The sequence below is a fragment of the Brienomyrus brachyistius genome, chromosome 15 (genome assembly GCF_023856365.1).
Source record: "Brienomyrus brachyistius isolate T26 chromosome 15, BBRACH_0.4, whole genome shotgun sequence".
NCBI classification, from domain to species: domain Eukaryota; kingdom Metazoa; phylum Chordata; class Actinopteri; order Osteoglossiformes; family Mormyridae; genus Brienomyrus; species Brienomyrus brachyistius.
The window spans coordinates 1,600,204-1,624,689 of NC_064547.1; the positions used below are offsets into that span (position 1 = coordinate 1,600,204).

The 24,486-nt window shown below is 43.8% G+C and overlaps 3 protein-coding genes across 3 annotated transcripts; 1 reads left to right on the forward strand and 2 right to left on the reverse strand.

Moving 5' to 3' along the window:
• Positions 1-3,749: 3,749 nt before the first annotated feature.
• lmnb2 (lamin B2) lies at positions 3,750-14,376 on the reverse strand. Its single transcript, XM_048976447.1, has 12 exons — positions 13,929-14,376; positions 12,395-12,531; positions 10,851-11,007; positions 9,744-9,869; positions 9,093-9,263; positions 8,453-8,578; positions 7,969-8,189; positions 7,375-7,612; positions 7,160-7,267; positions 6,952-7,071; positions 6,732-6,830; positions 3,750-6,635 (listed from the first exon to the last, which is right to left on the reverse strand). Exons 1-12 carry the CDS (start codon positions 14,145-14,147, stop codon positions 6,594-6,596), a joined length of 1,764 nt encoding a protein of 587 aa, XP_048832404.1. The 5' UTR covers positions 14,148-14,376; the 3' UTR covers positions 3,750-6,593.
• Positions 14,377-15,524: 1,148 nt separating this feature from the next.
• Positions 15,525-16,789, forward strand: rpl36 (ribosomal protein L36). The gene is made up of 4 exons (XM_048976838.1): positions 15,525-15,638; positions 16,008-16,102; positions 16,351-16,485; positions 16,651-16,789. The coding sequence occupies exons 1-4, from the start codon at positions 15,545-15,547 to the stop codon at positions 16,738-16,740; spliced, it is 414 nt and encodes a 137-aa protein (XP_048832795.1). The 5' UTR covers positions 15,525-15,544; the 3' UTR covers positions 16,741-16,789.
• A 685-nt stretch (positions 16,790-17,474) lies between these two features.
• On the reverse strand, positions 17,475-23,659 carry LOC125708913 (vimentin-type intermediate filament-associated coiled-coil protein-like). The gene is made up of 2 exons (XM_048976837.1): positions 22,795-23,659; positions 17,475-21,704 (listed from the first exon to the last, which is right to left on the reverse strand). The coding sequence occupies exons 1-2, from the start codon at positions 22,983-22,985 to the stop codon at positions 21,356-21,358; spliced, it is 540 nt and encodes a 179-aa protein (XP_048832794.1). The 5' UTR covers positions 22,986-23,659; the 3' UTR covers positions 17,475-21,355.
• Between the last annotated feature and the right edge of the window lie 827 nt (positions 23,660-24,486).

Here is a 24,486-nt window from a genome sequence, read left to right on the forward strand (position 1 = left end):
GTTTACGATTAATTACTCACCTCAAATAATTTCTTCTAAATGCTTGCACACTGCCGTGCTACCATGCGACATGGTTTACAAAATATTCCATAAATAATTTAGACTAGTCATTTGGTGAATGTCACACGGTGGCTCGGCTGTCTGAAGTAACGTGTTGCTGAGGGGGAGGATTAGGCTTGAGATGTGTCTGCAGTAAACACGTGGATATTTTGTCATACTATATTTTGTCAGTGAAATAATTTCAAAATAATCTGAAAAATAAAAGCAGATAACTCGATCGGATCGGCGGCTTAATCTATTAGCTATGCACAATTTAAACAGAGAATACACAGTTTAAGGCTCTACCTCGCGGAAATTTAACGTAATTTTTTTCACACCACATTCTCTGGGTTATTAACCTTTAAATAAATCGCATACAGGCATAGACCCAACCAATCCAACCGTGGGACAAATGATTCTCAGATGATTCTCAGTGTAGTAATCACACACACTAGCGGCAGATTAATGGGTTCACCCAGTTCCCTCGGTTTAAAACCAAAATTAAGTATCAATCAATAAAACAACGAAGCTTCATGGATGGTTCAGCAATCAACACGCTCCCACCACCATGTTTGATGGATTGATGGTTGGATTTAGGCACTGGGGACTATACTCCTCCTTTGAGTTGCGCCACACTCTCTGATGACTATCTGATCCAAACCTGTTGAATTTGGATTCATCAGACCGTGGAACAGATTTCCAGAAGCTGATAGACTTGTCAACATGTTCTTTGGTAAATTTTAGACATTTCAGTGTGTTCTTTTTACTTATGAATGGCTTCCAAGGAACCCTGCCATGCAGCCCACGTCCGTTCAGCCTGTTCTTTATTGTTTATGTACAAACCTGAATTCTAATAGCCTTCTTGACTTGCTTTGCAATCTGTGTAGCAAACATCTTTCGGTTTTTCATAGCTCATCTCTTTGATGTACCTGTCTGTCCTTGAACTGGTCCTTCTCTTTCTCCATCTTCCCTCCAGAATAACCAATCCACCAGCCTTCTTAAATTTCTGAATGATGTAGTGCAGGGTAGTCTGCCTCATATCAAGTGTGGTGGCAATTTTTCAAACAGAAAGATCCGGACTGTGAAATTTTATGATTCTTTCCCTCAATGCATTGGGTATTTCACGATTTTAGCCATGTGGGAAAACTGAACTAACCCTGAAAATGCTTATGTGGAGAATGACCACCAAGGCTACTTGTAGAAACTAAGGGCATGCCTATTTGGGACACCTGCTGTTACACGTCGTGTTAAATAATCTATTATGGCTGAGAACTCCTCTCGTTGTCACATATTCCTCCAACTCTATGAATGGCCAGGTGTGCATATAATTATTTGAAGGCAATAAATTACATAATTTGAAAATTATTCCAGAATGTGTTGCATAAATGTTTTTGTTTCTTTACATACATAAATTGTAACAATTTAGACAGTTTTTTGTTTGTTCTTCAATATTCTCAGTTTATTTTTACTATTTCATAATGCACAAACAAATTTTTGGCTACACTGTATATTTTCTATTTTACGGATGTTAATCCTGCGATCCCAGAGACGGCATCCCAGTGAAGTACATCTATCATCAATTATAAGAAAGCTTAAATTTAGGCAGTTTCAGCAACTAACAAAATTCCCATGTAATAAAATCAGTTCATTATTCTTTTACAAACATTTATAATGATGTCAATATCAAATCATTCAAAGAAACTATGCAAAATAATATCCATTCCATTTATCCTGCACATGGTGTCAGAGAGCCTAGGAGGTATCCTAAGAAACCAAAGGGTGTCTCCTTGGATGTGATGCCAGTCCTTAGCAGAACAGACACACATTTGGTCAGACTTCATGGGCAATTTAGGGACATCAATATTCCTAACTGCAAATTTTTTGATTGGAAGGAAATAGACTTGCTAATCAACGTGCTCCAGACTGTAAAAAATGATGTGCCACACTTCACATACCTTAACACCAGTATTTATCAACCCAGTTCTCTAGAACCCCCGGAAAGTCCACATTTTTCTCCCTCCCAGTGCTTGATTGACTGTCTGTGGGTCCCCAGTGACCAGTTAACCCTTAACACTGAAAACTGGGGCTCCACGGGGTTATGGATCGGTTCTGTATTTCCTGTTTTCCAATAGCTGGTCTCTCCTCTGTATGCATTTATATTTGCAGTGCAGTCGATCAACAGCTAGAACATCCTAGAAGTATATCTCAGTGAAGACTTGCGCCAGAATGCAGTTTTACATGGTACAACAGCTGCTGTTTTTTTTATAATTTGCTAAATTAGCTAATGCCTCGATATGGCAAATATCAAATTCTCACACAAATATGTTCTCCAGTGCCACTACAAACATAGCATGCATGTTTGACCCAAATTTGGCCTCTTAACTGGTTTGCACATGGACTGCATAGTATTTGCACATCTGCAATGTGCATTAGTAAGTGTCTTCTTGTCATGTGACGGACTGTAACTTACACATGCTGCTTGGTTAGTCTGTCAATGCATAAACTCTAGTTTTGATTAACAATAAGAATATGTATGGTCATATTTTTAGAACTTGAATTACCCACTTCTGACAGAACTGGTTTAAAAGCTGTTACAATAAACTTAATTTAGGTAGTATTTACTGCAGAAAGAGAAATTATAAGAGTTAAGCAATGTTAAAACATTTAGAGATTGCTGACTGCATTACCAGTACCTCTCACGTCCCAGTCAGCAGTTCACCAGTTATTCCTGATATTTGAGATGCACCATAGTATGAAACATATGAGGTTTGCAGTCTTCCTTGTCCAACAAAATTATTCATTGTTCTTACGGTTCAGCTTTAGGTAATCACATCTCCCTAATATATTCATCGTTCAAATGAGTTAATATATTTTCCATTTGTAATTTCTTTTTTAGTCAAATGGCCTCATGAAGTTTAAGCCTGTGTTCCTAAGCCTGTTTTATAGCCTAGAAAGAGGCAGATGTAGATTCAAATGCAGACTGGATACATCTGTTTTTTTGTCATTTGGTTTTCAGTGCAATCATGAATAAACCAAAATCGATTTAAGAGAAAAACGGCAACTTATTTAACCAAAATTATAGTTATACAAATTCTTAAGTCAATGTGGAATGTGAATGAAGGCTATTCCTTCGTGGTACAAACCAATAGACGGGCTATTGCAGAACAAGTCAATGATTCTAATGAATCCCGTCAGTGATGTCACAACACACGGCATCGGGTCCTAGTGCGTGCAGCTGCAGTGCCAACGCTGACCACCAGCCAGCGTCAAGAGCACATACAGTGGGCACCAGACCATCGCACCATGGGAGGGCAGCCGGGTTGGTGTCTTTCTGTCATGTGGACTGCCAGGTCGGTGTGAAGCATGTGTGGGACCGACAAGTCCGCTCCACAGCTACGGCCAATCAGGTCAGGGTGCCACCCATGGCTTGTGGTTGGAAAGGTTACTGAACGCAGACCCATACCACAAACCAAACTAGAGAAGGTTCTGCACAGCTCATCAGACATCAGGACTGATGTCATGGTGAGGGGCACACAGGATTCCCCACGACTGACCTGACAACCTGTGAAGTGTATCCACAGCTTAAGGAGTGTGACAGCCAGTTATCCATCATGCTGGAAATAATCTGGAATATCTTTAAATGGCTTCCCTACACAAGACTATACGGTTAATAGGCAAAAAACCCATTCATTTAAAGAAAACCAGGAGACTTAGGTAAAACATTTATTGTATTATGTTGTACAAAAATGTCAATATAAATGTAAATAACTCATGGGGGAAAACACTTTTGGCATGCACTCCTACAATTCCCCTATATAATGATAAAGTTTAGGTTTTTCCCCTTAACAAAAGCTGAAGTCGAAAATTTATTCACAATTTTTTCATGGCTCGAGTAAACATGAGACATCACATTATTGCGCATCATTTTGTGCATTTCAGAGTATGAAACTGCAATCTCCTTACAGTAAGACATGATTCAGTATGCTATCATTCAGATTGGGATTTTTACAGACTCTGCTGACAATTTGATTCCCAGAACACATTGTCACATTATATTCTGAGAAACTTGAACAGAAATCTGGCAGTGTAAAATACTTTAAACCAGTGCATATTAAACAATAAAAGCTCATTTAAAAACTCTTATTAAAATGTCAGTGGTTGGCAGGCTGCTGCTGAATGTTCAAGACAGATCACTTAAAGCAGTGTACAACAATCAGTTGTTTCCAAGTGAAATCCTGCTAAGTGATCTGATATCCTCAGAACCAAATACTTAAGCTACTAAAATTTTCTACCAGTGTAATCAGCTTCAGTTTTCCAACACTTTTCAGAAATGCCAAAATGCTGTGCTAACGAGATCAATTCCTTTGAGCACATCAAACTATCTAAGCTATTTAAGCAAAGTCAATCTGCATGTTTAACCTAAACTTTACCATCTTTAAACAAACATTTGATACAAGCATGATTACTAGGTGAGTGATATAGAATCATTCAATAAAAAAATATTTTTGCAGGGCACTGCATTTGAAGAAAAAAAATTGTTTCCCAGGCAAACAATGTGTATGAAATAGCTGTGGAGACAACACAGGGCTTTAAGCTTATTTTGCACTCGAGTGCAATGATAAAAACATGGATCAACTCCGCATTTCCTTTTAGCTAAAAAGCAGCTACGAGATTGAGGTGGCTTTTTCACCAATCCAGCCCCACCCACAAAGATGCCGATGTCCTGGCTTAGAATACCAAATGTTGGCGATAACAGACAAGGCTCCTTAGTTTTCAGATCCTGAGACAGATCTCCGGATTCTGTTTCTGAAATCCATTGTCTAGAGAGACCTGTGACCGTAACTCTGCACCTTTACGGCTGCCTAAAGAATGGCGGACGACGCATTTGCACCAGTGAGCTGACTGGTGTCAGGGCCGATTTAAATCATGCATCTTTGTAGACAATGCAGACAATTATGCCATGAACACAGTACTAAGTTCAATCAGTTGAATACTGCACATTAAGACACAGGAGTATTCATTTCTTTTGAGAAGTCAATACTCCATCACAACCAAATAGTACATTCAGTGGTACGACATCATCTTATAGTTGTAGAAACCTTGCCGATAACCACCTTTACTTTTAAAAAAATATTTGCATATGTCTGAGAAACAATTTTATACTTATAAAAAGGTATATAAATTCAACATGGATTATTGCAACCGACAGTAAGCATTAATATGAACAAGGTGGACGCACGTTATATTTCCTCCCCAAAATATGTACAAATACCAAGGTAAATCACAAGGTTATCACCAAGTAAGTTTGTCGCACGCAGCGCATGCCTTGTCAATAAGGTCATAAAATCATAGCACTGACCGTTCAGACTGGAAAGTGGACAGTGAAACACGGATGGCTTCAGGTCTGGCCTTAATCCCTGAAGGCTTCTCTTATAATCACTTTTATCCACTGTATCATGATGCGATGGCCGCTAACCCTAGGACTGCTCCAGTGAAATGCATGGCTGTAAAATCTAGTGGGAACCGATTGTAAACATCTTTCAATAAGATTTCTCGGGTCAACAGGGCCAAAAATGGCAACCTTGTTAAGAAAACTGACAGTGACCCAACTGACGGAAATTCACCATGTAGTGCTGCAGAAATTGTTTTAAGTCACCTCTTATTGGGAGGCTAAATGCCCAAGATTAACACTCTTCCTGGAGAATCAGCATTTACTAAACCACTCCCCGCCCCAATTTAAAATATTTCACGATGTGACAATTGTGTCCACATCCTTGCATTCAACCATGGTTAACCACTGAACAAACTGACCATCAATCCTGCAAATTCCACCCTGTTCGCCTCTGCAAAGCCAGTCTAAGCAGCTAAATAGTGTCAGTTACTACCTACGAGTGAAATCATGCCAGTTTAAAATCTGTTCAAATGGTCACAACACTATCAGTATGGATGCCAGCTGACACGATCAGTATCTGATTCTAAATACTGAAATCTCATTTCCTGATTTCTGCCCTTAGAGCATTTCTTAGCAGGTAAGGCATATATATGCCTCTATTAAAATTAACAATAGAACCAGCCGATGGAAAACTACAGCTACTAAAATCTTCCAATTAGAGCCAGTTTCTTGTTAGTCTCGGTGGTAAAAATCTCTAACTCAGGGTCTCCCTTTTTGTCAGTCTAGATCCACCAGACCTGCTCCCAAAGGCTTTCAATCAATGAATCATAAAAACCATTAGAATGCCTCATTGATAAGGCAACCTTAATGAAATACACCCAGGACAGTGGCAGTTATAAAATAAGTTCACCAACCCCATCTCTACCCAGCTTTGGGTAGCATGGGGGGAATCCCACAATTCATAATATTTTTGGGAACAATCCTAAAACTTTAAAAGTTTAAGATTGCATATAACTATTAGGCATAATTCATGACAAAATGATTTCAAAACATATGAGGCTGACTGGTTTGGAAACTAAGAAAAGAAAAATCAACAAGACTGAAATGTACAAAAATATTTAAAGTTGCTGTGGGGGGGGGGGGGGGGGGGGACTGAAATTCTTCACATAATTAAACATTCCCTGGATGAAGCCTTTGGGTCTCCCTAGAATGAAAGGGAAAACAGACAGTAAGATCTTTGTAAAAACACCTTCCACCAGATAAAGTTCAGAAGCGTTTAGGGCAAACAGGGATCATGTACCTGTTGATGGAAGAGATCTTCTTCACCAAAGTCAGCATCCTCATCATCTTCATTCTCCACATGTACTATGATTTTGGTGACCGTTCTCTTGGCCACCTCCTGAGCAGATGAAGAAACTGCATTAATATTGTCAGGGCAGAAAACTTAAATACCAAACAAGATACAGAAATGAGAGATTTCTCAGTGCTCGCTGGAGTGAAATCCACGCGAGAAGACACACCTCGCCATTTGAGTTCACCAAAAAGGTGACAATATTGTCACCAGTGCCCCAGGAACTCTGGCTTTTCCAGAGCAGGTCAGTGGGTGGACTGTGAGACACTCCAGCATCAGCACTCCAGATCTAGGCAGGAGAGCAAATAATTCAGATGGATCACAATCCCAATCTTTTCTATTTAAGCTGATTGATTTAAAAAGAAACTACTCTATACCGTGACAGTCTGCCCTGCTTTGAGGACATATTTTGGTGTAAATTTGTAGGTTATTTCATCCCCGTCTCCAATTTTCCTTTTCAGTCTCCAGCTGCCAAGTGATTGATCCTGCGCAAAAATTAAGGCGTGACACAAGTACCACAGACCTTCCCCAATTTCACACTTCATTAGGGCCATGAGCTTCATGGCAGGTATGGTCTCAGGCAGTGCTTTACCTTCTCAGATACATTTCTGAGGGTGACACTCTTGCCCTCTAGGTCTATCTCCTCGACAGTGATGTTGCCCGAGGCCTCGGCTTCTTGGTTAATGTGGACCTTAGGCTGACTTGCGGCCCCAGACTCTTCCAGCTCGACTCGCTTTCTCTTGGCGCGAGACGAGCGTGTGGTGCTGCTGCTGGTGGTAGCAGCTCGAGACACTGTCACCCGGGAAGATGGGCTGGGAGACAGTTTTAACCTGATGGAGATGAGATTAAGTGTTCAAACCAGCACAGGTTTTATAGTGTTGGCACCCAACAGTACATTTTATAACTGTGGTTTAGAACAACCTATCACAGTTGTGTAAAGACCAAAACTAACGTCTTCTGTATAGAGCAATGCTTTGGCAGAGGCCTACACTAAAGAAAACCATATACAGTTCAATCGTTACAGAGCAGTCCATGTAAACGTGTGGCTAGCTTCACATATGACAGGCAAGATAAGTATTAGTGTTATTAACTGCTAGGGAAAGGTGTCACTAGCTCTCATATTTATATCCCTTCTAATCAGCCACTGTGGAACTCTGCTAGCAGTAAGAGGCAGCAGAAAGCTGACCTATCTTCCTCTCCCTCCAGCAGCTTCCTGTAGGCGTTGATCTCCATGTCCAGGGCCAGCTTGACGTCCAGCAGGTCTTGGTACTCATTCAGCTGCTGCTGCATGCATTCCCTCATCTCGGCCATCTCGCGCTCCTTGCCGTCCACCTGACGCCGATGCTTCTCCCGATCGCCGGCCAGGACTTCCTCCAGCTCGCGGATGCGCTCCTCAGCTGCACTGGCCTGTGTGGCGGCAGATAAAGCCAAAGGTGATGCTGCTGGCGTTGTCGGTGCTCAGCAGCTATGCATAAATACATAGAGAAATATAAAGGATACCATATGTTCTGACATGGGCCTAAAGAAAAGCTTAAAGTTCATCACATAAGCACAAACACCAAACCAAATGTTTGCTTAAAGTACAATGAACACTTCAGCAAGTTACTGCTACAGTATTAAATGGACACAAGATTCCCGGTTGGTATAACGTGATAATGCAGAGCAGACACCTGTTTCTGGAAGGCGGAGAGCTGGTAGCTGAGGCTTTCAATCCTCATGCGTGACTCCTGCAGCTCCTCTCGAGCTGCGTTTACAGCCTGGTCATTGAGGTCAGACGACACTTTGGCGTGATCCAGCTGCAAGCCAGGAAGGAGAGCGGGAGGGAGGGAATCACCCAACAGTCACACGCAGTGAATTATAATCCTTAAGTATAACTGATGAGAGCTGAAATCACTATTTCATTTATATTTCACTTCTAAACACTGATACTACAATTCTGCAAGTGGCAGAATTCTTTAAAACATGTCTAATTGCCATGGTATTACAATATCTAACATCACGAGTAACTTGCCAAAGCACTCTGTTCTTGTGGTGTACTCATTGTAGGAAAATAAGCGTCTATGGTCGCATGAGAAAGTTAAAAGATATTCAGACCGCCCAGTTTAATCGACCTCCCCAAAATATGCTCTACTAACTTGGCCACATACCTCCTAGTAAACCGCAATGCAGAATGATGGACTAACGTCCTGAGGTATATGTACAGCCCTATCGTGTCCTGTAGTAAAATACTGCATACGCTCCAAAACAAGCGTGAGCAGCCATAGCCATCAGCCCCCATAAGCCTCAGAGCCTTGCAGCTGGCGCCCATACCTTGGCCTTAAACGTGTGCTCCAGCTCCGCCCTGTAGACGGCCACCTGATCCTCGTGCTGCTTGCGCAGATCCTGCAGTGCCTGCGCCAGCTTGTAGTCATAGTCCTGCTTGTTCCCACTGTCCACCTCCACCATCCGCTTCTCGTGACGCCTGCGAGTCTCGCGCACCTCCTGCGAACGGAGCGCAGCTACAGAATCACGGTTTCCGGTTTAAATTCCCACAAATTCAATTATTTAAGGCTACATATTTAATGAAGTCCATTTAGGTACACGTCATCTTAACCACCTAAGCACTGATCATCCGTCCGTACAAGCCAGGGGCACAACAACAACACTTCCCATGAATATAAATAAATACTCTGTACGGTCATTTTAAGCAAAATCTGTACTTCATTTATTTACAGAACCCTATTATTACAACTGTGGGATGAAAGGCAGCTAAATTAAATTCAAGGGTATCGAGAGAGTAGAACAGAGGAAGTGCTTCTGGAAAACCTTTAGGAACTGATGAAGCACTTTTGGAAAAACTTCAGGAAGGGGCAAAAACGTTTGGGATACTTGAACGGATCAAAATCCACACAATACAGAAAGCAAATTGATTGGTCTAAAAGGGAGAACGACCAATCAAAAAAAAGGCCAGTCAAAGCGAACCTCATCAAACATGGTCTTCCTGAACTCCAGTTCCTCCGACACGCTCTGGCAGCGGTTCTCCAAATCCACTCTCTGCAAAGTTTCTGTTTCCAGCTGCTTCTTAGCAACTGCATGAGCATCTTCAGCCTGGGTGGGTGGGGGGGGGGCAGTTTTTTTTTTATTTCACCTTTGAGACTTAAACCATTCACAACACACATGAACAAAGCACACTTGGCAGAAAATAAAGTGTACTAATAAAAGTGACATCCCCACCAACTCCGGAGCAATGGAACACAAAGGACAAAAAAACTAAATAATTAATAAATCAAGGGAAAACTGCATTAAACAAAAAAATAAACGAAACGATAAGCAAACAAGTAAAACAACACAGAACGTGCTGACTATATGAAATAGGCATGCGCCTTAAAGCAACCATTCAGGTTACAGCATTAGTCCATATTTTCCAAAGTAAAGATGTGATTTCTCACACCCTTTGTCCAAAGTTTGGCAGGTTATCGAGTTTGAGAATTATGCAGTGCGCAACAAGACTATCAAAGGCAAATGCGTTTCCCTGAGCCTTGGTGGAAGTGGTCTCCATGTGGCAATAGGCCACATATTGCACTAAAGGAGCTTGGCATTATAGGCCGACCGCAGAGGGATGGCAGAGTTGAATACAGGAGGCCAGAAATTGACTACAAATACGCCCAAAATGTACGCCAACTAGGTAGAACTTTGCTGCATATTGCTGTAATGGATGGGTATATTTTAGCCAATTTCTCATTTGAATAATGGACTCTGAAGAATTTTAAACTGAATCAATCCATGATGTACATATGTATTTTAGATACACATTCATCCCAGGTCTGAAATAGTCTCACCAAATTCTTTGCCCCCCTTGTCTATTTTACAGTCATGCTGACTCGTGGATAGAATATCACCTTTGACTAAACTTGGGGCAGCTATGTTGTGAAAGGCATTATATAAAAATAAAGTAAAATTCACAGCCTACTAAAATAGTGGATTTACAAGCCATGTCAAACTATTGGTAAAACCTCACCCTGAGACTCTCAAATATGATTAAACACTTAGCATTTTGCCAGATGGCCCACAGTGGAGACAGTAACAAACCTTAGTGAGCTGGGATTTCAGGTCAGCAAGCTCAGCGCCGAGAGACGCATTCTCACTCGCGGCAGTGCTGAGCGCCGCTTCGCTCCTGATGTACAGTGAATCCAGCTCCTTAATGCGGGCCAGAGCTGAAGCCAGATCACCGTCCTTCTTTTTCCAACTGGAAGAGGAGGAGAAACAGGAAGCAGTGAAGGACACCTCCAAAGTCAGTACTTAGGAAGCAGTCACCACAACACATACGCCTCTAAACAGGACCATATATTTCGCATGTTAAATTGCAGTGACATTTCCTACCTAGACTTTGCATATACGAACCATTTAAAATCATGCCACTGCATGTACAAAGTAATATTCTGATTCTCTGACCAAATAAACTGCATTCCTACAAAATCTTTCATCCCGTGTCGATGTGAGTGAAGCTGGTACCCGAGAAACACTTACATATGATTTTACATGATCCAGCTTATTCTCAGAACTGTTTATGGCTCACGCACTGTCTATGAGCTTCTGTGATCTCTTGGAAAGCTCCAACAATATCTAACAATGTACACAGCCAACTCACAAATAACTAAAACCACGAGTGTAAAATTTGCAGATCTGGATGGACGGCTGTAATTGCAGCACAAATCCCTGTACCAGTGACACATTTCTTCTTCATACCCCAGAACACTGGTAAAAGGGCCAATGACCAGGCGCAACAATAACTGTTCTTAGCTACATTCATACCTCTGTGGTTCTTGAGGAACACACAGTAATTTAAAACTGAATCCTAGAGACACGCCATGTCATCTTCAGGCAACATCCCACCACCGTGTCACTTTGGTAGACAAAAAACTGCAGATTACATCACTACATACCACATCAATGCGTGGGGAATCAAAAAATGTGAAAACACATGCTACGTTAGAATTCTAAACTTCTAAGTGCGATTGCATTCATTTCTCATCAGAGCTGCATTCCTAGCTGCACTTCCTGTCTGAGTATGTTTCTAAGCAACAGAGTAAATAGTGCCAAACAGATATCACGGTCTCTATCTGCATCATTGTTTTAACAGCTATATTTCACTGGAATCCAAGTTTGTTTTAACCACAATTTGCTTTATTTAAATAAGAGCAACCATTTTCTTTGAATTGCTGTTGTGTGATGACAACACACCTGAGCTTGTACTAAGGCAGAACTCCCAACCAGACTCACATTTACGCAGGTGTAATCTGCTTACTGCTCAATATGAAGTATGAAAAACGGAATGCTATATTCTAACCATCTTTGATCAAATAAATTGCATTCCAACAAACTTCTGACCACCTGTCCCAGAACAGAACTTGACTCTCGCGTCGTATGTTGACTGAGTTTTAGTTACCATAGCTGTGCTGAAGTACTATGGAGTTCTGTTTTGCTCTGGAAGTCCACACCCCTAATGATGTGGTGCCAAACATGTTGTGACTGTGCAAAGGCATGACCAGGCAGCAGTGAAGACCCAGGACAGCCCTGGCCGTCTTACGCACACATTGCCACAAAAGGCGGTATGGCCACATATGAAGACTCACTTCTTGGTGGCCTCCTCAAGCTCAGCGTTGGCTTTGCCAAGATCGATCTGCAGCCGGGCTCTTTCACGGGCCGTTTCATCCAGGACACGCCGGGCATCTGCCAGCTCTGCTTCATACAAGGCCTTGATGCCGGTAACCTGAGGGAATTAGGGTTTGTCTAAACATGACAAGATTCCCAATATGATACCAACCCTTATTCAACACAGACCATTACTTAAAATCAGCCAGGAATTGGTCATCCAGGCATTTCAACCGTGAAAGGAAGAGTACTGGAGAATACATTGATAGTGTCTGTTACGTGAATCACTAGACTGGAATCTACAGCAACGACAAGGACAGGCAAACGATCCGATTTATATACCCTCTCTTGCATGTATATGATTTGTGCATATATTAAAATTGGATATCTCGAAAATTTATTCCACCAAACGCAGTCGCCAACTAGGCTGAATGACTTAAACATCTGCTTTAAAAAACAAAACAAAAACTCTTCATCCCTTAAAGCCACCGGTGCACAAGCAGCTCAGATCCCGCCTTTTTGCCACTCCGTAGCTGATACATTCACACATGCCTTATTCGACTGTGTCGAGCTGTTGGAAAACGGGCTGGGTCTGTTTTATAGCTTGGCGTCCATCCAGAATCCGATTCAGAGCGCCAGGACTGAGGATCCCTGAAGTTTTCGCATACCACTGCATCTTATAATCAGGGCCGACCATCACAGGCGTTTTAAAAATATACGAAGGATACTAAAAACTGACAATATTTACAAAAAAACAAATACCAAAACAAACCAGCCACTGTAAAACGAAGAAACACTCCGCCGTTAAGAAGTGTAGTCAAAAACAATCCATGCGCCATGCAAAAGCAAAGACCCGAGCGGGAAGGCGGGTCTCACACAAACATCTGCGCCGCAGATTTTCATACAACCGAAGGGATCCCACCCCCACCCACCGAACCGGGAAAACCCGAAAAGATCCAACGCAGACCCCCATAGCGTGAACGGACGAGTGCAAACAGTTTAGGTGTGACTGGCAACTAAGTTTTGGTTTGACTCAGCCGCAAAAAAGACACGAATATGAGGAAGTCACAAAAATTTTCCAGATTCCAGACAGCGCATAAATTTCTATCAGACGGTCCACGCAGACATGAGCAAGATACATAATCAGTTACATGGCAATTTACCGCGGTAAGCGTGATTAGACGGCCCGCAGCTGTCTTAACGAGCTGACCAGCAAACCCACCAGCAAATCACACTTAAAGCCAAGCCAGCAATCAAGCGGCCCGCGGAAGGCCGGTGAAAGGCTCATTACACCGGCAGGAAAGTACCGTTCAGGACCGACGGCCGCCGGCCAGCCATGTGCCGCCAGCCTGGTGCTACGTGATAATGGCTAATAACCAGAAAGTTAGCCGACGTCATTATATCGATCCGTTTAATTAAATTAATCCAGTTGAAAACGCACAGCAAATCTACATTAAGTTAACACTGCCGAAAAGGGCAGCATGTGACGCCGCGTTAGGAAGCAAAGACATGAACCTCCCGAGTGGTGACCTCCTCCTTCTCCGACACCTTCACCATAAGCCGGTCATTCTCCAGCTCCAGCGCCCGCACACGGTCGATGTAGACGGCCAGCCTATCGTTCAGGTGCTGCAGTTCCTCCTTCTCCTGCAGCCGTGAGATCCGCGTCGGGGAAAGCGGAGTGCTAGCCGACCGAGCGCTTTCGGTAGCCGTGCGGCTGGGGGTTGCAGTCGCCATCTCAAGTACAAAAAAAATCGTTCAAAACTACACTTCGGAGCCGCCGCAGTGTTTCCGAATTGCCAATACAAAATGGCAATTAACGAAAGTTATGTAATATAAGTGTATAGAATGACTTTTCTAGAAAATCTAATTCATTCGCTAGAAACCTATATACTAAGCAGTTTGGATTCTCCTCCAGCGCCGCGTACAAACCAGCCACTTTCTTTGAAAGAGCTGGCGGGGGCAAGATGGCCGACGCGCACGCAAACCGCGCCAAAATGCACGTCACGCACATCCTTGGTAGTTGTAGTTTTTACGTGCACAATTTTAAACGTCAATGAAGTTTGTATATAGGGAGGCCTACCACAATATTTTGATTATATGGCTCAGAAAACAATTTTGAGAGAATTTTGTTATGAATTGTGAATGAATTACCTTTCAGTTTAACCATAAATAAACAATAAAATCAAATGTAAAAAAAAAAAATCACAAAACAAATATTACCATTCATGATATAAGCATGGCTAACATTTTTCCTTCTAAGATATTTGTATGCCTGTAATGTCACTTCTTTCTAGCCAGCGATTTCTGGAGTTAAAACAGTCAGGTTAATGTCCTTCACCATACCAGCTTCTTGCTCATTTAATTTTTTTTATATTTTTTTTTAATTTATATGTTTGTTTGTGTGTTTGTAATAAATGTCACTACAGTGAATAGTGGTGAAACAGCATATGATGAAATATGTTTACCAGCACAAGATCATGGTGTGCCCGTCCCAGACAGCATAAGGAAGAAGTACAGTCACTCACACCTGGGTGAAGTAGATGCCAGCAGCCCAGCTCACGCCCTCTACACACTCCTGGGGGGACGTGTTACACGCAGCAGGATTTCACTATTAGTTCATGATCGTCCAATGAGACTTTAGGTGAGGAGGATTCCTATTGGACAATCGTGACTTCTAGCTTAAGTAAACCTCCCGACTGAAAAATCCTACACTGCCCTACCCTCTGGAATATGCTGCAGGTGCATTACCACTTGCGCCACCGGCTTCAGAGACTCTGCTCAAGTCATCAGGTCGCAAAATAACCAGTGGCCTGTACCTGTCCACCACGTTGCATTACGCTACTCTATTGTCAATGTACTTTTTCAGCACTTTTTATACAGTATTTTACTTAGTTTACACTTTTCACAAACCAGTATCTACACTACTTATTTCTTATTTACCGCAATGTATTTTAGTTCTTATATTGCACTGTTTTGGTTTTTTTTCCCCAAATACACGTGGCAATAAAACTATATATGAAACTATATGTGGGCCAATACGGCGAAAGTAACAAGTACATTTCTAAGGTGAAATAGTTGTTTTCGTAACAGACATGAATTTAGGTCATCTTGGCCGACTGAGGGCGCTATTTATGTTTTCTATATTTTTCCATCCTATACGCTTTGGTTACCCAGAATCCTCCGCTGAAACGGTCCTTCCGGTGTGGTCGCCATTAGTGAGAACAGGTAGGGAAATGATTGCTGAATTACAATCTTATAAAAATCTAAAGCATCCTCTTCTGTTTGTGCTGTTTAACAGTATAATTCTACCACGCGACTTATAATATTGGTAATAAGGGATATAGTTAACGTGTGTTTTATTTGTATTTGAAACAACAAGCTTGCCTCCGGGCGCCGTTTAGATGGCTAGTATACCTTCGTCTTTGAGCTGCAAAAGAGATGGGTTTCAGATGTATAGTTTGATATATTCTATTCATATTCCTAGATAAAATATGTATATTATGTGTATTACATTGACTGAAGGTTGTTTCCGTGGTTGCAACTGCGCTTTGCAAACATGTTGAGGTAACAGATTGTGTTTTTCCTCATGTTTAGAAATGGCAATCCGATATCCTATGGCCGTGGGCCTTAATAAAGGCCACCCTGTCACCAAAAACGTTTCCAAACCTAGACACAGTCGTAGGAGAGGGGTGAGTAACTTTGTAGTTTTCTTGGTTTGGAATGAAGTCTAAACGAAGTCGAGATGGTGACCTGAGTAACGCGAAGCACGCGAATCAAAAACCTTTAACTGCTTAATTACGCGGAAATATTCTTGATATAGCATTTACAGATGCTGCCGTTTGGTGACATGTTCCCAGAAGTGCCTCATCAGAAATCACCGTAATTACTGTATGACGTTTGGGGCAGATAGTTAAAGAGGCTCTATTTGTATTTCCAGCAACTGACCAAGCACACCAAGTTTGTGCGCGACATGATTCGTGAGGTGTGCGGCTTTGCTCCCTATGAGAGGCGCGCCATGGAGCTGCTGAAGGTCTCCAAAGACAAGCGTGCGCTCAAGTTCATCAAGAAGAGGGTATGTACTGTTGAAAATAGCCTTCTGGTGTAGACTGTTTTTTGTGTGGTCAATCCTGTTTCTTGTGGATGTTATCCGTGAAAGGCTGTTAGCTGTTGGTTATGGTGGCTTGCTCCCATGCACGGAGCTGTCAGGAGAGACTGAGGTGTGTTTTTCACTCATCAGGTGGGAACTCACATCCGTGCTAAAAGAAAGAGAGAGGAGCTCAGCAACGTCCTGGCTGCCATGCGCAAGGCGGCAGCCAAGAAGGAATAAGCAGCCGCTGTCTGTATCAGTCTTTCAAATAAATATTTGTAAGTCGTGACATCTGCTGGAGTCTTTTGTTGTGTGTGTGTGTGATTCCTTTCAGCTGGGAGTCATCATAGGGCAGTTCTAAGTGGTGCATTCACAGCAGTAGCTCCTTGCATTGATTGTTTACAGTGCTACCTTTCTCATGTGGATCACATGGATCCAGTGGCTTATCCTTGGGGAGGAGTCTGGGACCTGTCTCAGGCAGTACAGAGCACTGCCTTCACAAATGTACCCTCGGATGGTATGCCGGTCCATAGCAAGGCGCGCACCCGCAAACCAGAAACAGCCTAACCATGAATTTGGACCCTGGGCGGAGTCCCATTACCATAATAAGGTGCACTTTGACAAATTTTCTACAAAAAAAATAGGGAATTTTGACTAGAATAGATCCATATTTTCGGTTTTGTTTACAGAAGTGTCCTTCCAAAGCAAGCAAGTACTTTAATGTAGGAGTGGTATGGTAGGGTGAGTGGCACTGTAGCCTTACAATTGGGGCTGTGGGTTCGATACCCACAATAGCTGTGTGTGTGAGAAAGAAGTTTGCATATTCTTGTGTGTATGAGTAGTATCTCTGCAGTGCAAAAATGCAGTGAAATGCACAGGTATTTCTGGGAATCCCGTGCATGGCAGGGAAGGTACCTTAATGTGATTCCACACCACGTTTTGTCTCAACGAAAAAAAACTGCAGGACAAGGACATGATGACAGCACTGCAACATTTTTATTAAAGCCAGTATTTCATTATCAGTTTAAGCCTCATCTCATACCTCTGCCACCTTTAGAGATCATCCAACAGTGTTTCAGCAGCAGGGTTTCATTTAATATATAAACTGGAATGTAAAAAAGTTAACAGCCTTGTTTCAGTTAAGTGAAAGATACACAAAATCCCTTTGAGGGTTCCTGGGACTTCAGTCGGCAGTCAAAGCAATACTTTTCAGCATCTCTCTGTTCCCTCCCCCTTGCCTCCCCCACCAGGGGCTGCATGAGCCAATTACTTCTGAAGCAACCAGGAGCAAGGGGGAAAAATCTAAGGAAACTCTTCCCAAAACTAGCTAAAGCCTTTTACGTTCAACTTCCTCTCTTTGTAACCTTGTGAGAGTCTGTGTAGCATCACTGACTGAATTAAGGCAAGCAAATGGCAATTAAGTGGCTTGTTTTGAGTAATGAGTCTTTAAGTGTGTTCAAGTGCTTCTGTAACCATTGGACGGCGCTTATTTCCCGAGTGTAATCCATCACTTCACTTCCCAGCTACTTATATAAGGCAAGACTAATAAGAAAACATCTCTTACAATAATTCTAAGAAAATCAGCATTCTTTTTCAATTTGCTCAGTCTTTGGTGTTGTAAAAAGTGTCAATTTCAGTAATGAATTTCAAAAGCAACTTTAGTCCCGGTATTTGTACAATAAGGTATTTTTTTGGAAAGATGCGATGGACTGTTCCTGGATTACAGCTGGATAGCAGAAGGTTTGCCTGGCCGTGTAATGGCTACATTAGTCCTTGAAGCTAATACTTGCATAGGAAGTAGTGGGGACGCAACAAAGTGCCCTTTGGAATGATTATATAGTAAACTGGGATAAAAGTATTCCAGTGATAAGCCCCCACTGTGTCCTCCTTCAGAAGTGATGGATGGGGGGCAGTCAGAAAACACCTGAATAATGTGCTTTATACACTATTTAACAATGAAGAACTGCATTTAGCATCTCATTCTCAAGTACAAGATTATGTAAGGGCACGAGCCAGACGTTCAGGAGCCCACTCTCCTGCAAAGAAATTCCCAGTTTAACCATAAATAAATGACTGACTTTATGGATCACCAGAGAAGCGTTAGAACAAGGTAGCTGTCCAACGCATCAAGAAACTGGTACTAGGTAAACCAAATAACGGAGTTTGGTTCTTGACTATGTTTTAGAAAAATAGGAGGCATGTTGAAGTGTCACTTTTTCTCTACCAGATTAGGACACAGGACCAGCTTTGCATAGGCTGTGCTTTACCGAAGCAACGTCATCAGCTAAGGCAAGCCCACATGAGAGTGACGGACATTCACACGCGCACCGGGCCCATATGAGAGTGACGGACATTCACACGCGCACCGGGCCCATATGAGAGTGACGGACATTCACACGCGCACCGGGCCCATATGAGAGTGACGGACATTCACACGCGCACCGGGCCCACAGGAGAGTGACGGACATTCACACGCGCACCGGGCCCATATGAGAGTGACGGACATTCACACGCGCACCGGGCCCGCACGAGAGTGACGGACATTCACACGCGCACCGGGCCCGCACGAGAGTGACGGACATTCACACGCGCACCGGGCCCGCACGAGAGTGACGGACATTCACACGCGCACCGGGCCCGCACGAGAGTGACGGACATTCACACGCGAACCGGGCCCGCACGAGAGTGACGGACATTCACACGCGCACCGGGCCCGCACGAGAGTGACGGACATTCACACGCGCACCGGGCCCGCAGGAGAGTGACGGACATTCACACGCGCACCGGGCCCGCACGAGAGTGACGGACATTCACACGCGCACCGGGCCCGCAGGAGAGTGACGGACATTCACACGCGCACCGGGCCCATATGAGAGTGACGGACATTCACACGCGCACCGGGCCCACATGAGAGTGACGGACATTCACACGCGCACCGGGCCCACAGGAGAGTGACGGACATTCACACGCGCACCGGGCCCGCACGAGAGTGACGGACATTCACACGCGCACCGGGCCCGCACGAGAGTGACGGACATTCACACGCGCACCGGGCCCGCACGAGAGTGACGGACATTCACACGCGCACCGGGCCCGCACGAGAGTGACGGACATTCACACGCGCACCGGGCCCGCACGAGAGTGACGGACATTCACACGCGCACCGGGCCCGCACGAGAGTGACGGACATTCACACGCGCACCGGGCCCGCACGAGAGTGACGGACATTCACACGCGCACCGGGCCCGCACGAGAGTGACGGACATTCACACGCGAACCGGGCCCGCACGAGAGTGACGGACATTCACACGCGCACCGGGCCCGCACGAGAGTGACGGACATTCACACGCGCACCGGGCCCGCACGAGAGTGACGGACATTCACACGCGCACCGGGCCCGCAGGAGAGTGACGGACATTCACACGCGCACCGGGCCCATATGAGAGTGACGGACATTCACACGCGCACCGGGCCCACATGAGAGTGACGGACATTCACACGCGCACCGGGCCCACAGGAGAGTGACGGACATTCACACGCGCACCGGGCCCGCACGAGAGTGACGGACATTCACACGCGCACCGGGCCCACATGAGAGTGACGGACATTCACACACGCACCGGGCTTTGTGTGCATCTGAGACCGAGTTAATATTGCTTGTGGGTGCACAAGGGCTTGGTCCACAGCTTCACAGTTGCAAATTTAACACATTTTACAAAAACATGAAAGAAATCAAAGGACGTGCAAACCAATGTTCCTTTATGATTCTAGAAAACAGGACAATATTTAGGGATCTACTGGCTCACATTATGAAGTAATATTTACGTCCTTGCAGAACAAACATCCAAGACTGTACTGTATGGTTTGTGTGTGAAGGTTTTAAAACTGCACAAATGTCACTTGAATACCTTCACTATTCTCTTAAAATCCTACTTACAGATAAAATATATTTTAGCTGAACTTCTTGGCCACTGTGTCCACAACATTGCAATCCAATTGATTACACATCAAGTTCATTATTAAATGACTGGTAGAGAGTAAATTCCTAGTTTCGGTGATACATAAAATCATTTAAAAAAAAAAAAAAGCTATAAAACAAGCAGTACACTTATTTAACCAATTAAGTTTGCTGACCACTTACGAATGACTTTGACCCAAATTATACTGTAACAAAACCAAAATAATGGCCTTGAGTTCAGTTTTCCCAATGAATCTCTATGAAGAAGATACTTGGAAAACTTAATACAGACCTGCAAAATCTACCTCTATTTAGAGGAAAACTTACTAACCTGAAAGAAGTTCACCATCTGAAAATAAAATATGACCTATTGCATTCATCACCAATCTTCTTAGTTAGCAGTATAATTTAACTGTGATGTTAGAACACAGGCCATACTGCACCTAATATACAGGCCCTCAAGATCCTGCAAGTCACTACCTTTTTATATCTGCAGTTAGACTCTCACATTTTGAATTTTAAAAAGTACATGACTTCTGATTACTTTGTCTTGTAGTTACGATTCAATCTTTGCTTTAATATAAACTGTATCTTTGAGAAACATCACATGTAGCTCTCACGTTATGTAAAATGAATACACATTTGATTACGAAAGTCTCCTGCAAGTTTGACAGAAGCTTCATTTTTTAATCAATATTGTGGGTGAATCGTTGTTCTGGTTCAGCACATGCCCACCTTTCTGTCACCTATCATTATGTTTCTGTAGACCCCTGCCTTGCATAAATGTCTAATCAAATAAAGCAGAACACAAAAGCATCTACAGACTTTAAAGAAACGGCTCTAAAGCTTTCACTTAAAACCTCAACTCTGTTAACTTTAGTTTTTCTTCCATTTGTATTATACAGTGGTTCCAAAGATATTCTCCTCCAGGTCCTGGTCATCCATGTCATCCTCTGTGAGGGAGAAGTCCCTGTGGTTGATAACGCGCTCAGGGCTGCAGTTTGAGTCGCCGTCGGTGAGGGATAAGCTGGGCTCACCCCCCTGGAAGATGGGACCCAGGCGCTCCGCCTCGGCCATCTGCGACAGCACGCTGTCCAGCAGCGGCCGGCTCTTGCAGATGTTGTCCAGGAGCTGACAGCGGTGCCGGAGTTGGCCGATCAAGGAGTCCTTCTCTTTCACCATGTTCTGAAACTTCTGGATGATTTCCTCTGATTTGCACAGCTTTTCATGCAGGTATGCAATTTCCCTTTAAGAAAAAAATCGCGACAAAAAACACTTTCATATTGGCTAATTCCCTACAGCGACATATATAAGCTACCAAGGCCTGACCTAGAAAACTGCACATACTATAAAAATACTATAAGAATAAAAGTCAGATATTCTATTTTTTTCGCCGAAAATCTTGTTAAATTTCGGTGATAATCACAGAGCGCATCAATGCACCGTCCAACTTTGCCACCGGCACTTTGCACACATTGTGTTGCTTTGCCCTGTAACACATTTAAAACCTGAAAAAGGTGTACGCTGCACTACTCCTGCCTTCAAGTCATGTGGGAAGAATCGCAAATAGGAGATGAGAGCACATGGGCGCCACTACAAAGTCGTATTTACCAGCGTGAAACGGGGGATTGTGCTCAAGGCCCGAGTTCGAGGCGGGGGCGCGTCAGTACTGCAATCAATGAGGGCGGGGGCGCGTCAGTACGGCAATCAATGAGGGCGGGGGCGCGTCAGTACGGCAATCAATGAGGGCGGGGGCGCGTCAGTACGGCAATGAAGCGGGGGCAAGGGATGGCTTCACTGTGACAGGCAGATCATCGCGAAAGTAGTACATTTTATTTAGGCTATCACTGCAAAAGTGAATTGTCTATAATGTTGAGTAGATTAAATGGCGTGTGGTGAAATAATGTTTTTTCCATCATATTTGAAATGTAGCTCGTCAGGATTGCGGGAAGTTCAATTAAGGCTACAAATGCATTTTGGCGTTGGAGCAACGAAAAATACAGCAGAAGAAAAAGTAGTTTTCTTATTGTGCTCCGACCCAAACAGCTGGACAGGCGCGACCCCGCGTTGCGCGTTTCCTGGGTTCCGGGTCCCGAGCAGGACCTCATGGCAGCGCGCATCCCCAACAAAAATAATCATCTGCCTGTTAAGTTTCCTAAAGCAATGAATACGCCGGCAATTTAGTGAATAAGGAGAAGGTGGAGGGGAAAACACACAGAATAAAAGGGGTGATTTTGTTCCTGTTGTCTAAACTTGTCACGCATATGATGCCGTTGGCCGGAGTAAAAGTGCAGAGGACGTGTGGGTTAAGCAGCGGGCGAGGCGGCTGGCCGTACCCATCCTTGGCTTCGGCGATCTCCTGCGTGGCGGCCCGGAGCTGCTCGTCTTTTCGGATGAGACTCTCCGCCTGCTCCCGCACCGTCTTCTCTGCGGAGCCCAGCCGTCGCTCCAGCTCGGCCACCCGCCTGTGCACCGCGGCGAGGTGAGCGTTCGCCTCCTTGATCTGTACCGGAGACGGCAGCGACATGTCACCGGAGCAGCGGGCCGAGCGCCGCCGCCTTCCCCTCTCAGCCTTCGCCTCGGTCTGTTTTCGGCCCGATTGCAAAGTTTTGCTTTTGTGTCCGGCTACATTTCGGGCGCGTAGTCCGATAGGAGCGTGTCGTGTTCCGGCGGCGGCGCCGGGCGGCCGCTCATCGCCCCTCAGCACGAAGCTAACTGGCTAGCAGCAGTTACCGCACGTCATTTTAACAACATCTCCGTTCACCGTTGCCTTGGATTCCCTGCTTCATTTCGGAAACCAGCCCAGGCTGATAAAACTGATGCGGGCAGTGGCGCATTGCCAGTACCGACTGGATGAGCCAAAGCTAAAACAATATCAAACGTCACATTATAAAACAGGAGCACGGCCGTTTCCCTGAATCGCGGTCACGGTTATCGCAGTTAGTCCGTGGTACTAAACTCGGAAAAGAAAATAAGCAGAACCAACCCCTGGATCGGCGCCTACTGGTCTCCCAGTTGCCCCTTCATCACTCGCGGATCAGCGCGAGGCTGCCGCGCCGCTACCTGCATTTCCCGCGCACGGATAGTAAAGGTAAAACTTCGCGGCGCTGCCGAAACCTGTGGATCGGAGGCTCCGGAAGCGGCCGTAAGTGCCGCTGCTCTTAGATATAATAACGTAGACGCCTCCTTGTGCGCTTGTGCGAACTCGGCAACCTCGGCGAAGTTGCTGAGACACTGCGCATGCGCACCCCCGGCTGAACGAACGGCGCGGCGGCGCTGTCAGGAAGCGATGTTATCTGCGGCAAACTGGTCAACGGGGAAGTGGAAGGAGGATGGATGGATGGGTGGATGGGCAAAAATTAAATAAATGATAATCATCATCATCAACAGTCACCATCATCATATTGCTTATATTATTTGTTGGATAAATATTTAATAATCAAGATTAATAAATGTATATATAATTCTGTAACTAGATGCACATATTTTTTGTTAAAAATAAATCTTTTTTATGTAGTTTCTATAACATCTAAGTATTCACTATACCTGTAGTATATATTTCATATTTAATCGTTAACTAATCGTCTAAATTAATCGTCTATTGTCTAATCGCCTAATAGGCTGTTTTTTGCTTTGAATGCATGTAAGGTATGCCGATGATAAAATTACTTTATTTTCTAAATCCATAGTAAATAACACATTCCAAAAATTATACTTTTACTAACAAAAACTGTAAATGAAAATATAAATGGGAGCGATGCCTTACTTGACATAATCATGACAATCATTTTCCTTGGAATTACTGATGGTGTCGACACTATCGTTGGACTTTTGGCCATAACAGAGGATGACATAAAACCCAGTCTCATTAATATATTGTTCTCCTGCATCTAAGAAAAATCACATAGACAGACATAAAATCGATACCTGTGCTGTCTAACCATTTTGTATATAAAATAGGGAATTGTAAAATACACAATGCCCATACATCGATAATATAAAATTGAAAAGTTCAAACATGCATTATA